This window comes from Perna viridis, chromosome 4 (assembly GCF_037379345.1).
Source record: "Perna viridis isolate PV_CMFRI_1.1 ecotype Kerala chromosome 4, ASM3737934v1, whole genome shotgun sequence".
Classification (NCBI taxonomy): Eukaryota; Metazoa; Mollusca; class Bivalvia; order Mytilida; family Mytilidae; genus Perna; species Perna viridis.
In genome coordinates this window covers 2,534,241-2,552,649 of record NC_142448.1, presented here as the reverse complement: position 1 = coordinate 2,552,649, position 18,409 = coordinate 2,534,241, and the positions used below count along the sequence as shown (strand labels likewise).

General features: G+C 32.1%; 1 protein-coding gene across 1 annotated transcript in view; it reads left to right on the top strand.

Moving 5' to 3' along the window:
- LOC148618437 (coiled-coil domain-containing protein 57-like) overlaps window positions 1-18,409 on the top strand; it is a 30,764-nt gene that overhangs the window by 4,814 nt on the left and 7,541 nt on the right. The window contains exons 5-14 of the mRNA XM_088577356.1: window positions 1,218-1,339; window positions 1,793-1,881; window positions 6,386-6,543; window positions 7,958-8,032; window positions 8,540-8,740; window positions 9,046-9,204; window positions 9,858-10,020; window positions 10,563-10,697; window positions 11,367-11,535; window positions 12,255-12,452. Of these exons, the coding sequence (XP_088433482.1) occupies window positions 1,218-1,339; window positions 1,793-1,881; window positions 6,386-6,543; window positions 7,958-8,032; window positions 8,540-8,740; window positions 9,046-9,204; window positions 9,858-10,020; window positions 10,563-10,697; window positions 11,367-11,535; window positions 12,255-12,452 (1,469 nt within the window). The remainder of the gene's footprint in view (window positions 1-1,217; window positions 1,340-1,792; window positions 1,882-6,385; window positions 6,544-7,957; window positions 8,033-8,539; window positions 8,741-9,045; window positions 9,205-9,857; window positions 10,021-10,562; window positions 10,698-11,366; window positions 11,536-12,254; window positions 12,453-18,409) is intronic.

Below are 18,409 nucleotides of genomic sequence, written 5' to 3'. Positions count from 1 at the left end.
GACATGTTGAAATATAAAGAGAAATGAATGTTTATTGTTAAACCTAGAAATCGTCAACTTAAAGTCTAACCCCTATTTCATAACAATAATTTGGTTTATTAATGGATACAGAGTGATGGCTACTCCCTAAAGGTTGTAATGAAGTATTAGTCCCCTACCGGCTTTAGCTGAAGGGGACTTTAGATTTGCACTCTATTGGTCAGGAAATAAAATGAAGTTTTCCGCACTTTTATTCTAAACACTTGCAGATATTGAGCTGATTTTTGGTATCTGAGTCTACCTTGATGAGTTACAAATCAAGTTTACATTTCGTACTGCTTGATTTTTGTCCGAATTTTGGCCCTTGAACTTTGAAAAATTCACCGAAATTTAAGTTTTCAGCACTTTTTTTTCTCAACGCTTGCAGATATTGAGGTGATTTTTGGTATGTGAGTCTACCTTGATCAGTTGCAGATCAAGTGTATATTTTGTTCCACTTTGCTGATTTTTTCCAAAGTTACCAACTTTCATTTTTACATGATATACAAAAATTTCAGTTTTACACCCTTTTTTCTAGAGAAATCTGTTAACATTATTTCAATGTGACAGTATGTTGATATAGCATAAGATTGGTTAATTATTCATTTAGATTGTTATGGAATTTGAAACCTTATCTGGACAGTTATTATTCATTTAGATTGGTATAGAATTTGAAACCTAATCTGTCCAATTGTCTGCATAAAATTTATAAAGCTGCATCTGTGAAATGGATTTGATTATCTTTCCTGTCTTTGTCCATAGCTCTTCTTCTGTTCAAAATCAAGGTTATTTTCTCAGTTTGCCATGTATACTTGATGATCCAAGGTAGTATTTAGGTCAGTGACATAAACAACCAGTAAGGGACTATGTATTGTTTTGCAGTACTCTCAGAACACTTGTTATAATAATGTTTGCACTGTTCTAAGATATTTGTTTACATCTGTATAAACAAATGGTATAATATTATATATTTACAGTTTATAGCAGTATGAACAATTCAAACATATTTGTGTAATCTGAATATTAACTGTTATAATCATGCACTGTAGTATACCAGCAACAACACAATCAAATAGAAAATAATATGAAATAAGAAAGATAGTTGATTTTTATAACTTCTATGTACTAAAAGTATTTGATATAACAATGGTGGCCTTTGCCAACACTTTGGAAATGGAACTATTACATTCTTTGAACAGCAATAAAGACAAAGAATTACAAGATGAAAGAAAAGAATTTGAGCAGTTTAAAAGAAATCTCCAAAGAAAGATGACTGAAGTAGAAGAGGAACTTGATGCTCAGAAAAGGGAGCTTGAAACAAGTTAGTGTGGATCAGACACAGATTTATAGAGTCACATGAGAAGTAGATTTAACAAGCTTGTTGCAGTTTTAAAAAGTGTTTTACTTGAAATAATTCTTTTTTTTTTTAAATACTTGGCTTCAATAAAGTCATCTTTGTTCTCAATATTTTTTTAAAACACCCTTCAGAATAATTCTTCCATTTCTTGACAGAAGTGATGCTTTAAGTACAAAGGAATTTTTTAACTTCTATTTTGTACAAGTTTTATCAATGATGATGCAGAATGATGTGAGAAACATATCATCAAGATTTGTATAATTAGGTTGTCCAACATCTATACATGTAAGAAATATTTCAACAATTTTATTTCTGTCAGTTTCCAAAAACTGACAACATCCTTAAAAACATTAAATTACATGGATTAAGTCCTTATTCAATGAATAACTTTAAGACTTTAGATATTGGTTTTTACAGGTTATGAAGATGCTTTGAAGAAAAGGGAACATGAGTTCAGGATTAACATGGATGAGATGAATAGTAAAGTACTAGAATATGAACTTAAGGTATATATCTTCTTCTGTATAGTGAGCAGTGTGATTTGTGTCTTGGTCTGTCTGTCATACTTTGGTGTTCTCAACTTCTCCTAAGATGATTGGTTGAGTCATATGAATAGGAATGTAAGAAGTGTGGTATATGAATATAAATACCTTTGTTTTATTTAATTTGGATATCTAGCTTACAGGTGTTATTACTATTGTATGAATCTTGCATACTACTAGTATTTTAACAATGTCCCTAAATAGTAGTACTCTCAACCTGTTTAGTTACTAAATCATTGGAAGGGAGTGAATTTAACAGGTCATTTTCAGCATTTTTACAAATAAACAAGGTATTAGTTTATTAATGATTATTTTTATATATAGAAAATGAGAAAAAAAAAGATTTATAATAAAAGTCCCATTAAGCGGGCTAGTCATGCTTTAGTTAAATAACAGAAGGGAAGGGAAAACTAACTAACCATTTAGTTATGATGGCATGATTAACCCCCTATGTAGCAGTAACTCATTTTGTATTCAAAAGATAACTCAGTGAGTGGGTAATATATTGGAATCACCTTTATCGTTCATCTGACATTATGTCAGTCCCGGTTTTATCACAACTATCTTGGCTCCAAATAAATGGATTAATTTCAAATTTTGTGTGTGGCTTAACCAGATATAAAGATAAAGCATACATTGCCAGTAGGGTTGTCAAGGTCATCTGAAATTACTAACCAGTTAACCATTAGAATTTTTTATCAGTTAACCGGTAGAATTTGTCTACAAGGCAAAAACAACCACGAAATTTCCCATATTGTTTTCTATTTGGTTTGATATATAAAATATGCATATTAATTGATTAAACTTTATACTAGTATATATGTATGAAAATGCAGGCCCCTCAACAATCCTTAATAATGGTATAATTAATCCAGTAGAATCATATCAAGTATTGCATTTGTAATGAGTTCAGCTTGCGATGATGAAAATGTTCATATCCTTAGCAAGTTCACAAATTTGTTCATTGATGACTGTGTTGCTTTTTCTGTGAAAATTCTTTGAGTGTTTCAAATTAAGATGATTTAACATATTGTTTGTCATACCTGTGTATGCTAGATCAAAGTCACATTGTTTACATTTAACTTGTTTTTCATCTGCACTTCTCTTAAAATAAGACCAAGATTAAGACAGCTGTATTTTCATTTCTAATTTCTATGGTTATTACAGAGTGCTAAACAATTCAGACAATCAAGACATAAAATTGATTTCTTGTTATTTTTAAAACTATTAAAAAACTTTGATGTTATTATTAGCCTCTGGTCAAACAACCTTTGCATGTCTTAATTAGATAACAGCATTTAGATATTTATATGATCTGTTGAAAATAACAGTAAAACTAAATTTAAAAATTCATAACATGTACGGTTAACTGTGTAGGTTCTTGTATTTGATATTCTGTACCTCTGACAATTAACAGTCAACCCTTTCTGTTCCTAGTTGTAAGCAATTTTGATTGCTGTACAATATCAACTTTCTGTTTCTTGGGACTTTGTCATATTTCACTATTTGGAATGATAGATAAAAATTTTGTCTCAAAAATATTAGCTCCCAATAGATGGATAAACTTCAAATTTGATTTGTGGCTTTATATATATATGGGGCATACATTGTAAGTGATTTTAGGTGCTGTTGCATATCAATTTCTTGTATGAGTGGTTGTATCCCTATTACCACAACATATGCAACTTCATGTAATCTTTCAAAATTTTATAGGAAATTCTATACGTTAACTGTACTATTTTCAACTTCAATGTGCAATAACTGGGAACAAGAGGTATGTTTTTGTAATGATTGTTAAAATCCTGCGTTTGCGGAATTATGGTTGTTAGTTTTTTTAAGTGAGTGCAAATACAGTATATTTAACAAGTCTTTTATAACAAGCACAGCATGGTATCTTTTTACTGTTTTTACGTGACATGTTTGTTTAAACATTAATATTTCCTTGAATTAAAATAAGAGTAGTCTAAATATTTTAGTATTTAGTCAGAGATAACAATTGACTCCTTACTTTTCTGAGTTCTGTCTCACGAAGTTGTAATGTCAAGGCCAAAAAAATAATATACTGGTTTCCAGCCACCAGCAAGATAAAAAAATAAGGTAGGTAGAGAGAAAAATTATTTTATTTTTCAAAAACTTTGTACATGGAGCCAATGGGGAAGCAATCTAGACTTTAACAGAGCTTGAGCCAAAAAGGCCATAAAAAGTTTAGGGTAGGCACAAAAAATGGGGTAGTAAGGGGAGCAGGAAACAGACATATTATTTTATATATTTTTTTTTTTTTGCCGTACTATGAAAATGGTCCCTGTATTTTGTCTTGTAGGTCCCAAATGTATGTTATACAAAACATGTTAACTGTTTTAGTTATTTTTTTTTATCTACAGCTAAAATCTTTGATTACATGTATGTGATATGACTTCTTAGAAATCACAATGAGCTTCATGATATGAGTGTTAAAAATGTGCTCCGGATAAAATGTGTAAAGATATAAAGTTAACAAATAACAATTAATTTCCACAAAATGAATCTCCATTAATATACAAACAAGCACAACTGTCACCATTCCACAGTTCTGTGGGTTGAGATATGATATTCAATCATCAGTTTTATGATGTCATATTTCTCAATAGCTTCCATTACATCTATCATACGATTCATGGATTCCTTTGTGAAAAATTTCTTTTTCCAAAAGTAACAAAACATATCTGGTGGATGCTTAATGTTTTCTAACTCCTCATCAACAAGAAATGGGTAACTCACTTCTACCACTAACTTCTTTTTAGAAACATCTTCATCTAAAGATCATTAGTCAACTTAAGGATATATTGTACAAAATCTAATGGCTGCTATACAGACATTTTATTTCCCTTGTTGAAGTATTATAACAAAAAATAAGATTTATTGGTTGTCTGTGATTTCGTTTGAAGTTTTGTCTGCTCAAAAATAGTGCTTCCTAACTCTAATGCCCCTTTAAATGTTGGTTTCCTGATGTGCAGGGAAATTATTGTTCAAAACCTGTATTGATTGATATCTTCCTATGATCCACAATTTCAATCGTCAGGAGACTATTATAAGACCATCTTCCTATTTTTGACACAAAATGCTCCACAATTTTAAGTGTTGGAAAGACTATTAAAATATAGTTATTTAGTTATTTTCCTGATAACATTTGAGTGTAAATGTATTGATCTTTATGTACCACAAGGTTCCATACCACAATAGTCAGGTTGGGATCTATTTTGGGGGTTATGACTGTCCAAAAAGGAATTAGTGGTAAAAACAAACCATTTTCTGATTTCCAGAAATTTACATGAGTATAAGTGAATGAAAATCAAGTAATACTGCAACACAGTTTGCCTTACCACATAAGGAAGACTGTGATAATTTTTATTTCCCGCCACTCAAAGTGGCATGGTATTATGTGATACTCTCCGAAAAGTTGTGCTTCCATCCATCTGTTTGTACATCTGTCTGTCAATAGTTTCTATTCAATCATATGGCTGCCACATAAATTTTTTTTAGCCAAGACTTAAGAATAATTTAAATGCATTTGAAAGTCACACAATGCAGACTTTTTGGAACATGCTAGGCTTTTTATCTTGATTAACACTAAGAGATCGATTGGTAATGGGAAACTCATGAAAAAACTATATGACAAATATGATGACTTCTCATTACATATTGTCAACTTTCCTTTCCACTGTAGCAACATCCCTTCAGCACCTGGATATGGAGTTTTCAGATCACAACTCATGTTATGATGTAGCAACATAACCCTGTTCCTGAAGCCTATTTGTTCTAGTGCGATACAGGAAGTCTGTGTAGTTTCGGCAAGCTCTGGCATAAAGTATGAGTTGTGATATGAACACTCCATACACTGGTGCTGAAGGGATGTTGCCACAGATGAAAGGAAAGTCGACAATTCTTAATGAAAAGTCATCACGTTTGTCGTAAAGTTTGGTCAATAGTTTTCCTTTACTATCGATTTCTAAGTGTAGGTCAAGAACCTTCATCATGATGTTATACAGTGTACTTAGGGCATGTAGTAGCACTTCGTCTGAGGACTAAACAAACAAAACACTGAGGTTCAGAGGTTTTATTCATAAGACAACAACGGCTGGATCATTCACTGCAATATTTCCAGAGGAAAAGCCCTATAAAAATAAACACAACCATATGATATCTGATAACCATATATTAAATTTCTATATTACAATATAATACAATAATAACAAAGTATACAAAATGTATTTTATACAAGTGAAATGGTAAAATAATATGCTACCACACATCTACATTTGTTGTATGTCCTGGCTGAATTTTGTGTTGTGAATATTTTGTTTGGCTACAACTTAAAAGCTGTTTATTTGTTAGATTTGATGTGATTAGCACCAAAATCCTGTTTATAGATTATTGAGAGTATCTATGTCTTATGGACCCATTTCTATAAGTATAAAATTTTTATTTGCAGGCAAAGTTGTTAGGGAAGGAATTAGAAATAATGAAGTCACTACAGAATAAATCATCAGACGATTATAAACATATAGAGATGAACAACAATCAACTAGATAAAAAACTAAAGGAAAAAGAATGGGAACTGGCAGATTGTAAAGCTATGTTTAGTGCTAAGTATGGGAATTAATATTTTATAAAGCTATGATTAACGCTGAATATGGGAAAAAGCAGATTGTAAAGCTGTGTATAGTGCTCAGTATGGGAACTGGTAGATTGTAAAGATATGTTAAGTGCTAAGTATGGGAAAAGGCAGATTGTAAAGTTATGTTTAGTGCTTAGTATGGGAAAAGGCAGATTGTAAAGTTATGTTAAGTGCTAAGTATGGGAAAAGGCAGATTGTAAAGTTATGTTTAGTGCTTAGTATGGGAACTGGTAGATTGTAAAGATATGTTAAGTGCTAAGTATGGGAAAAGGCAGATTGTAAAGTTATGTTTAGTGCTTAGTATGGGAAAAGGCAGATTGTAAAGCTATGTTAAGTGCTAAGTATGGGAAAAGGCAGATTGTAAAGTTATGTTTAGTGCTTAGTATGGGAACTGGTAGATTGTAAAGATATGTTAAGTGCTAAGTATGGGAAAAGGCAGATTGTAAAGCTATGTTAAGTGCTAAGTATGGGAAAAGGCAGATTGTAAAGTTATGTTTAGTGCTTAGTATGGGAACTGACAAATTGTAAAGATATGTTAAGTGCTATTTGTAGGAATTAATATTTTATGAAGCTAAGTTTAAAGCTAAATATGGGAACTGGCTATGTTTATCTCTAATTATGGGAATTAATACTTCATAAAGCTATGTTTAGTGCTAAGTGTGGGAACTGGCATATTGTAAAGCTATGTAAGTACTGCGTATAGGAACTGGCGGATTGTAAAGCTATGTAAGTGCTAAGTATGGTAATTAATACATTATAAAACTATGTTTAGTGCTAAGTACTGGAATTAATACTTGGTAAAGCTGTTTTATGCTAAATATGGGAACTGACAGATTGTAAAATTGTTTTAGTGCCAAATATAGGAACTAATGTTACACAAACCAATGATCAGTGCTAAGAGAAGTAGCATGCCAAAGGAATAAATCTTCCAAAAAACCCATTTATAGTTTAAAGGTCAAGTTGACAAACCAAGAACATATGTATACTAGTGCATTTTGTGTCTGTGTGTTGAACCCTGTAGGAAACGTGTGACACCATAAAAGTACTATCGTCTGTGAGGTACCATGAAAGTACTATCGTCCATGGGGTACCAATGTCTCTGGTTTTCATGGGTTGGCTAAGCCATGAAATTTGATTCCCAACAAAAAGGAAATTTCCATTGATGTGCATACTGAAGATCTCAAAACCATGAATTCAAGAATCCTCGAACTTGAGTTTCTTCCCAAACCTTAAAAATTGGTATCCACAAATTAAAGTGCTTTCACAGTACCTTGTTTATATTCTCTAGCACATTAAAATGTGCTTGAATTGAGAGTAGTGAAAAGGTAAAAGATATTTCAAAAATATTAGTTGATTTGAAAACTTCCAGTTTATTTTATTTTTCAGAGAGACAGAATTAGAAAACAAACTTCAACAAACAGAATTAACTATGAATAGAATGAAAGAAGATTTTCAGAGAAAGTAAGTACATTTCAGTGGTATATTTCAATCACACTGTCTGTCTATCCTTAAACATTCTGTCCTTCTAAATTTTCAAGTCCCAACACATGAATGGATTTCAAATTTATATATGCCTTACATAGATTGGGCATACAACTTCATTTAAGAAATTTTGGTTTCTGTCTTATATCACCATTTTTCACTATATGGTATGATGTACAAATGTACCATATTGTTTTATATAGATGGAACATACAGTGTACATTGTACGGCAAGTGATTTCATTTGCTGTGTGATATCAACAGTTGTTTCATGGATCTGTCCTCACTATGAGGTATAGAGAATGTTTAAAGTTTTTTTTACATGGAAATATAGTTGTCCTTGTCCTCCATGTCACAAAACATTTTCTTTTAGTTTTTTTGTCACCTGAGCTTGATCAAAAATAATTCAGCATGCCAGTTTGCATTTCTTTATATTTCATATTTTATAGAATAACATACAAGATTATGTTACTTTGGGATTTTTCAGACATGCTGAGATGGATAGATATGGACGTGAAAAGGAAGCTGCTTTAGCCAAGGTAAAAGAGGGTTATGCAGAGAGGGAACAGTCATTACAGAATACAATTAGAGATCTACAGTCAAAACTGGAGGACAGTCAAGTAGAAATCAGAAAGTTACAATGGTCAATGTCAGATCTACAGAAAGAAAAAGAAATACAAGTTGAAAAGTTTGTTTATCTTCATGTAATTGAAAAATAACTTAGACATTGAAAGCAGGAAAACTATATTATGTTATGTAAATACCACATTTTGAACATAACAGAAGTGTATTATAATTACACTGATTCCATGTGTAATGCATTTATGTGTAATAAATCAAAGTCAAAAACAAATCGAAAAAAATATATGTTCACTATTCTGATACATGCACTAAAAATATGCTTTACAGATGGAAAATAGTAATGTGCATTTATTATTTAGAATTCAGTGGTATTTTTCATATTTTTGCTGTAATAAAAACATCTTATTACAGATTGAATGATGAGATATTTCAGTTAAAGGAGAAATGGGATAGACAGATTGTTGATGTATCTAGGAGTCAGGTCAATAAAGATATAGAGGTTCAAAGTCTAAGGGAAAATGAAGAGAAACTCAGAGCTGATATCAACCAGAAGAAACAGGATATAGACAGGTTAGTATATTCAATATTTTTTGTGATTTTTTTTTTGTCTCGCTTGCGACAAATATCCCGAAAGACAAGACTAATGTATTGTTTTTCCACCATCCACGTTCAGATTTTCATGTTAAGTTTTCTGATTAGGTCAGTTTGATATGAACCATTTATGCAAGGTCAATCATATTTTGTATGCAGTTGCATTAGCATCACTCTACCACAAATCTGTATCCATTTAGTGCATACACCCCAGCAGTCATAGTCCATCGACCGAGATTATCATTTATTCATAGTTTCATAGTTCCATATTTGCAAACAATAAACTATACCTGAGGAATCTGTCCACTTTTGGTGGTGTCAAATGGTTGAATTGATATCATATATTGTCAATAATATATAGATAAAATAAGTAAAACTTTCACCTTCAATCAAGTTTTGAATAACCACATCCATGTATGACAAGCAAGACATATCTCTGTGATAACAGTTTATTTCTGCTCAGGCAGTTGGCATTAGCTAAAAAGATTTAGAAAATTCCACTGTGAATATTGTTTAAAATTAGAATAATAATGAATGTTTGAATACTATATAGTTTGCTGTAAAGAGAGTAAGGTCTGTGTGATAAAGTTGAATTAATCAGTTGTGGATGTAAACAATTACATTATACAAAGGTATAAAAGAGAGTTGAGCCAAGCTGCCGACAGAGAATCAAGTTTAGAGAGAAGCAAAGTCCAGTTAGAATTAGACTGGCAGAATAGATTTGAGGATCTTGAGAGGAATCAGTATGAAAAATCTGAGGAATTGATAAAGAAACTAACAAGAAATAAGGATGAGGTATGTAAAGGTCTCAAATAAGCCTCAAAACAATTAAACTGGCCATTGTTTTCCTTTTACCTGCCATCTAGCTAATTGAGGTGTGTCAGAACCATTAAAATGACTTTTCACCCACCAATTTCGTTATCTTAGAAAAAAATACTCACCAAGAAATAAATATTGCTGTATTGTCAAACTGATAGTAATCCACCACTCCCAATGTCAAACTGACAGTGATCCACCACTCCCAATGTCACCCAATGTCAAACTGACAGTAATCCACCACTCCCAATGTCACCCAAGAAAGCAACACAACTTGGTACAATGTATTTCAATTTGCAAAGAATTAGGTACAAACATGAATCAGGGAAAAGGAAGATGAGGGTTCTAGTTGACTTTCACATTGTGTGTGTGTGGAAAGAGAGAGAGAATGGGATCAGCACACTTTGGTTATGCATATAAGTAACTGCTCTTCTAATTTTTGAAAGAATATATGATTTAGCTTCAGACAGACATGTAATTCATCATGAATCAGAATTTTCCTTTTCTTTTCTATGTTAAAGGCCTTGGCTACTGTGAAAGAAAAGACAAGAGAGCTAGATCACAGAGAGACATTGATACGGACATTGTATAAAGACAGGGAACAAGCTCTATCAACACTGAGGAATCATGGGATAGCTGTAGATAAAAATATAAATGCAAGTTGATAAAGAGTTTGTGCTTTTTAAGGAAAAGCCCTCAATTTAATCCCCATAATTTTGGTTAAATTTAATTTAACGGAAAAAGAAACAAAAACAGAAAACAAAATTAGAAATTTTTAAAAGGGACAATATTTTACTTTTTTCATCCTGTACGCTGGTATCTCAAATAGTACTAACCATACTGCTTCCTACACCCATGCTTCACATGGAAAATTGTAACCATGTTATATTCCCAAAAAACTTATGGAAACGTGTTTAGAACCAGTATAGAAATACTTGATTTTTGCCAAGTAAATTACATTTATTCTTTTTTCTTCAAAATTGTAATAGACACATATACTTTTTAATTTAAGGCATTTGGAAAATATATTTTACCAAAAGATAACTATTGATATATTTTTTGTGAGATCTTTTATATCTTTGGTTCAAAACATATCATATGTTTCGATAACATTTGGAAAACATATGTTTTCCTCTGTGCATTTTATTCCTCAAGTTGTTTAAATTTAAATATGTTAGCAGATTCATACTAAATGCAAATGAGAATATTTAAGAAAAACAAACTTCATGCAAATAGTTAACTTTAAAGTAACTATTCAGTGACTGCTTGTATAGGTAGACATTGAGAGATGTCTGAATCTAACTATTCAGCGACTGCTTGTATAGGTAGACATTGAGAGATGTCTGAATCTCATCAACAAAGAAGAGTTGGAGAACCTTAAGCAACAGAATCAAAATCTTAGAGCTGTTATCAAAGAAATGAGAAGTCAAATGGAAAATTTGGGACATGAGTTACCACAGATGTCAGAAACCATATCAAAGGGAGATAATAATGGTAAGTATTTGATCACCAAGTGCTTAACTGCAGTTGGCCATTACAGGTATATATATATATATATATATATATATGTGTTTGAATTGCCCCAGTTGTCTTAGATACTTTCTTTATCTTCCAACCCAAACAGAGGGTTACAGTGTAATTAGAGTCAAAACTATTCCCTGAAAGAAAGGTTTAATTTTTAATCACTTATACATAGATTTTTTAGATAAAGGTTGCCTTTTCATGGCCCTAGTGGGTTAATGGCCCTAGTGGGTTAATGGCTGTAGTGGGTTAATGGGTTTTTAGTTATGTTTATTTGTAATGTATCTTGGTTCACTTGATTATTCTTTCCTGTATTCTATAATATGTGAAGCCAACAATGAGTTGAGCAAACTTAGTTTCTATAAATATAGGTATATAAATAAAGTTAGAGAGTTTCATAAGTAGAAAAAGGAACAGATATGGTGAAATGCAACAAATGCACCATCATATAACCTTTATAAAAATAGTAAATACTTACATTCATTTACATTCAATTTAAATTTTGTGTTGTATAACTTTGGCTAGATAAAGCAACCGAAACTGCTATAAAACAAATAGTCAACAGTTTGTCATTACTGACCTACAAAATTTTAATGTAAGCCTTGTAGAAGGTGTGCAGTAAAATATATTGTATATACAGTATATTGTATATAATAAGATTAGCCCAATAAAGCATCAAATATTTTTTTTAGATTATGTACAGGAGTTGGAATCTGAAGTTAAACATTTAAGGAAGAAAATGAGGGACTTGGATGTTCAACTAGCTAACACAAGGAAACATGGACAGATACCTGCTGTTTCCATGGTAACTGATGAACAGGAGGTCATGTCACAGGTCAAGGACAACCATATCGTTAGGTGTCACATTCAGTCACTCAATGAAGCCATAGGTAATTGTATGATTTAAAGCTGCATTAACTGCCAAATTTGTTCAGTTTTCATTCTACTGAATTTTGCTGATTCAATGAAATAAGTGTGTAGTAATGCAATTGAAGCAATAAATATCTACAGAATATTGTGAAAACAAGGTTTTTTTTTTAAATCAGAGAAGATCAATAGCTCTGATCTAATTATTTTTCGCCATTACTTCTGAAGATCACTGACTGGACATTCACCTGGGTTAAAAATACTTTAACCTTTGTAAAAAAATAACAATAAAGGACGCATAGGTAAGCACGTGTCTGTTTTCATTTCATTTCATCTACTTCTTGATTAATTTTCAAATAAGTAATGACCATATATGAGCCACATTATGTCACAATAGGTAAATTTCAAAAGGATCCTTGCGGCATATTCAAACTTTTTTCTTTTACCACTTCAGTCGTCGGTCTTCCTTACCGTTGAATAACCTTTTTCGCTTTGCAATCAGATTTGTTATTAGAGAAGCGACCCTTACAGCACATGCACGGATTAAGGACACAAGAAGTCACATGCATACGGATTTATCTAGGTTGATTTTTTGTCTTGCAAGACAATATATATATACATAATACATGTATTTAATGCATTTTATTTGTGGATATCAGATGAAGTTATACAGGAAAGTTACAATTTAGTAGAAATAATTCAAAGTTCAGCAGAAACAAAAATTTACGAAAATGACAGCTAATTCAGCTTTAATTATACTTTTGTAAATTGTCTTAATTTTTCCTTTCTCATCTTCTGTGTTTTTACATTGGTATTATTATTATTTTTGTTTTCATTACATGTTCATCCAGGGTGATTTCCCATTGAAATTTATCTAATCAAAAAGAGTAAAGACATAATTAAAATGAGGAACAGTGAGGCTTCATTCTTTGTATTACACATGAAAGAACTTCTAAGTGATGGATTTGGCTTCCTATTTCGATAGTTTTGGTTTTGATTACTGTACTTCTTGTATACAATTTTTTTTTTTGGATTTAGATCGTTCAATATTTTAATGCTGCTGATGGGAGATTACTCCTTGAAAAATTTGTACGGCATACCACTACTAAAATTTACACTATTTATATGTATGTGATTGGTATTTTTTATATCTTATTAAGTATTTTCACATCTGAAAGGCAAAACAACCCATAGTAAACAGGAAACTTGGTAAAACAACTCATGTGGTAATTAAGATTTTGGTTGGAAACCAGGTCTTCTTTTTTGTGCTTTATACAACAGAGGTGTTGGGATTTTGTGTTTTGTCCTATCCAACAGTCTGTCAGTCACAATTAGTTTTAGTTTTAGACTGAACAAGCTTGTCTTAGTATTAAAATGTAAAGAAAATTAATCAAGTGAAAAACAGTTACTGTCAATAGTCAGATAGTTACATTATACATAACACCTTTGAAGTTTGAAAGTCTAAATTACATCATTTGATAAAACAGTACTAACTCTGATTTTATGATAAACTAGAATATTTTCATTTTAAAAATATAACCTATTGTACTCCAAGAACATGAATTTGATGAACTATGGAAGCTCTTCTTTGAACCCTTTCTTTAAACACACAAAATCTGCAACTCACTACTATAATGTAGTCTGCCATTTTGTCTTACCAAATCTGCCACTCACTACTATAAAGAAGTCTGTGCCATATTGTCTTACAAAATCTTCCACTCACTACTATGAAAAAGTCTGTGCCCTATTGTCTTACAAAATCTTCCACTCACTACTATAAAGAAGTCTGTGCCCTATTGTCTTACAAAATCTACCCCTCACTACTATGAAGAAGTCTGTGCCCTGTTGTCTTACCAAATCTTCCATTCATTACTATGAAGAAGTCTGTGCTCTATTGTCTTGCAAAATCTTCCACTCACTACTATAAAGAAGTTTGTGCCCTATTGTCTTACAAAATCTTCCACTCACTACTATAAAGAAGTTTGTGCCCTATTGTCTTACAAAATCTTCCACTCACTACTATAAAGAAGTTTGTGCCCTATTGTCTTACAAAATCTACCACTCACTACTATAAAGAAGTCTGTGCCCTATTGTCTTACAAAATCTTCCACTCACTACTATAAAGAAGTTTGTGCCCTATTGTCTTACAAAATCTACCACTCACTACTATGAAGAAGTCTGTGCCCTGTTATCTTACCAAATCTTCCAATCACTACTATGAAAAAGTCTGTGCCATGTGGTCTTACAAAATCTACCACTCACTACTATGAAGAAGTCTGTGCCCTGTTGTCTTACCAAATCTTCCACTCACTACTATGAAGAAGTCTGTGCCCTGTTGTCTTACAAAATCTACCACTCACTACTATGAAGAAGTCTGTGCCCTGTTGTCTTACAAAATCTTCCATTCATTACTATGAAGAAGTCTGTGCCCTATTGTCTTACAAAATCTACCACTCACTACTATGAAAAAGTCTGTGCCCTATTGTCTTACCAAATCTACCACTCACTACTATGAATGAGTAATCAGGGGAACCAAGGCCACAGCGGTAATCAAAAGAATGTAATCCAGGGACAAAGACCAGACATGGAAAACAGACATACACAACAAGAACATAAAGTAACTAAAATCATACATACAAAGCAACAAAAGCAAACGAGCAACTCTGACTCCACTAAAAACTGGGAGCATGGACCAGTGCACCGGTAGGGTAAGCATCCTCTGGTTTTCTAGAAACACCTGCTGAGTTGCTCATAAAAAGTCAAGTCCGGGGTAGACAAATGAGGAAAGGAAAACTATGACTCGTTGAATAAATCAATTTTCATGGTGCAGATGGATGCACCATAACGATCTACGAGTTCATGATGACGACCATAAAACTTCTGTAGTGATGACTTCAATCTTGTAGCAACATAACCCTATTTGTTAGAGTTCTAGCGTGATACAAAAAGTCAGCGTAGTTTCGGCAAGCTCTGGCATAACGTATGAGTTGTGATATGAACACTCCATACGCAGGTGCCGAAGGGATGTTGCCACAGATGAAAAGTCATCACGTTTGTAGTAAAGTTTGGTCAATAGTTTTCCTTTATCATTGATTTCTAAGTGTAGGTCAAGATATGAGGCTAACTTCACAGTGTCTGTAGTATCCTTTATCTCAAGTTCTTTTAGGTAGATGCGATGTATCAAATCCCCGAAATTAGGATTGTTTAAAGATAATATGTCATCTATATAGCGGAAACTGAGATTGAAGGATCTAGCCAAACGATATTCTTTCTTTCTGATCAGATCTGCTATAAAGGCAGCCTCATAAGAGTGAAGGAATATGTCAGCAAGTAATGGAGCACAATTTGTTCCCATTGGAATGCTGACCGTTTGTTGAAAAACACGTCCACCACACTGGACAAATATGTTGTCGATTAAAAATTCCAGCATTTTGTAAACATCTTCCTTTGTATATTTGGAAGATGATTTGGAATTATTTCTTACAAAGTATGAGGAATCTCTACCAAGAACTATATATATGTATCTAGGTGTACCATCTTTTTTGGAAAAACAATGATGTATAATGTTTTTAAGTCGAGATTTTAACTGAGTATGGGGAATAGAAGTATACAGTGTTGAAAAATCATAGGTTTTAATGCTATTATATTCAGATAATAGTCTTGAACTGATTGTCTCCAAAAGATTTTTTGAATTTTTCAGGATCTACATTGAATTAATACCACTACGGGAGTAACAAGTGTTGTGGTAAGACTGCAGACTCTCTTTGACAGTTGTGAGTATAAAAGTTAAAAGTTTTGAAAGAGGTTTGAGGACCATATTTGAATGGAGAGGTTTTGCAAGAACAGTCAGGTGGTTTAGCCTTGAAGTCCTCAATCTCAAGGTTTTGCAATAGCCTTTTATAATTGAAAATTTTGGATGCAATGGGTAAAGTATAGGATAATGAAGTAATTGGTATGGATTTGTCTTTGAAATATGGGGAAATTTTGTTGGTAACGTTTTTGTGATGGAGGATGTTAGCCAAATTAATTGCATCTATACCTTTGTTGACAAACGGTAGTGGAAGAAATGATCGTTTTTCTTCGTCTTGACTTTTCACACAAACTGGTTTAAAGAGTCTGTGGAAACCAATATCCAAAATGATGGCAATAAGTCTGTATAATGATGAGGTGGGGTCAGAAACAGGAGTGTCAAGACTTGTTTTGTAAAGGGAGTGTAGTAGAGTGAGAGGTATAGAATAAAGTTTGGTTCTAATGTGATGAAGTCCAAGAGATTTTTGTATGAAAGGAAAGAGACCATCTATGGAGACATCATGCAACTTAGATGACGTATAGTGACGATGGCCATGACACCTTTCCCGTCTTGGATTTTTGTAAAATAAATTCATCACATTTATGCTATTATTATATTGGCTTGAAAGGTTTCCTATACTTTTGATATTGTCATTGCATCCGTAGGGTATTGCAGTAGCTAGTCTGCGTATCCAGTATTCCTCTCTTTCCCTACGATAGTTTTTACTTAGAACGGGACTGTTCATAGGATGGTAAATTTTTTCTAAAATACAAACTTTCATGGAGAGGATTGAATGATCTGGTTGATTAAAGTGTTGATATCTGCACAATTGTCAGGAATTGTCACACTTTATTCCTTTAATTGCACATAAAAGAATCTCTCGGTAATGGATTTATTATATGGATATTTTTGGAGTACTGGGTACTTCTTGTATACAATTACTTTTGAATTCAGATATTTCTATGTATTTAATTCTAATGCTGCTGATGAGAAGTTACTCCTTGTGTACAGCATATCAAAATTAGCAATATTAAAATTGATATTTTTATATTTACATGTGTTCTGAATATCAGTGGATTAGTTCAATTATACAGTCTTCAGAGTGAAGTGATGTGCTTCAAGTCTTTACCACTTGACTTTGAAGCATGTGTTTAAAAATTAGTATGCAGATTTTATTATTGTACATAAATAAAATGCTTAGTAATCCAGCAGTAACAAATGTAGTGTTTTTTAACATATGAATTCCTTTTATCAAGTACGTAAGTGTAAGTATTTGTAAGAATCTGGCAAAATGAGAAAAATCAGAAACATGTATGTCAAAACCCCACCAATCTGACAATATAATTTCACTCAAGGATGCTTTCTCTATTTGAAAAGACCATTATTTGATCTTTGCATCATTGGCTTGCTCGTAAATTTTTCATTAGAATGTTAGAAAAATTAGGTTTTTACAGAGTTATCTGCCCTTTAAATGGTCATTTACAGTGCATTTCAATGAAATTATATCCCTTTTGCACCAACATGATATTGAAAGTATTGTCTTTTTTCCTTGATTCTGATGGTGCAAATAGTCAAATTACATTAACAAATAGATGGGTTTTTCATACCATGTTTCACACACTGCCTGATTCTTACAAAGACTGACACTTAATGAGAGAATTTTCATCTGTAGCAGAAAGAAATATATTTGTTTCCAGTCACACTTAAATTAAGTTCATTTGTTCTGTACATTATGTAGACTTCAGATTGAAGTAATGTACTTTAGTCTGCACCACTTTAGTTTTAAGCCTGTGGTTAAAAATTGAATGATTATTGATATAGTTTTAGCTGTATGTTGTAAGCAGCTTTGGTTGCTGCTCATAAGCACTTTTTTATTTAATTTTTCATTGCATTTAGTAAAGGTAAAAATTATTGTTACAAAAATCTTGGATTCATATGTTGGGAATAATCAAAAGTTTGGTTACAACTCTATCAAAAGAAATAAAACCAACCTAATGCTACCCTTGATATGGATTTTATACATTGATTGAAACTGTAAAATGTCATGGATATTGTTTGTATATTCCCCAAAATTCTGTCAAAATAATTTTATTTTAGAAATGTTAGAACTTAGGTTTATTGATACCAGAGAAAAAAAGTACAATCTTATGATGAAGAAATTTAAAGAACAATGACAGAAAGAAAAATAAT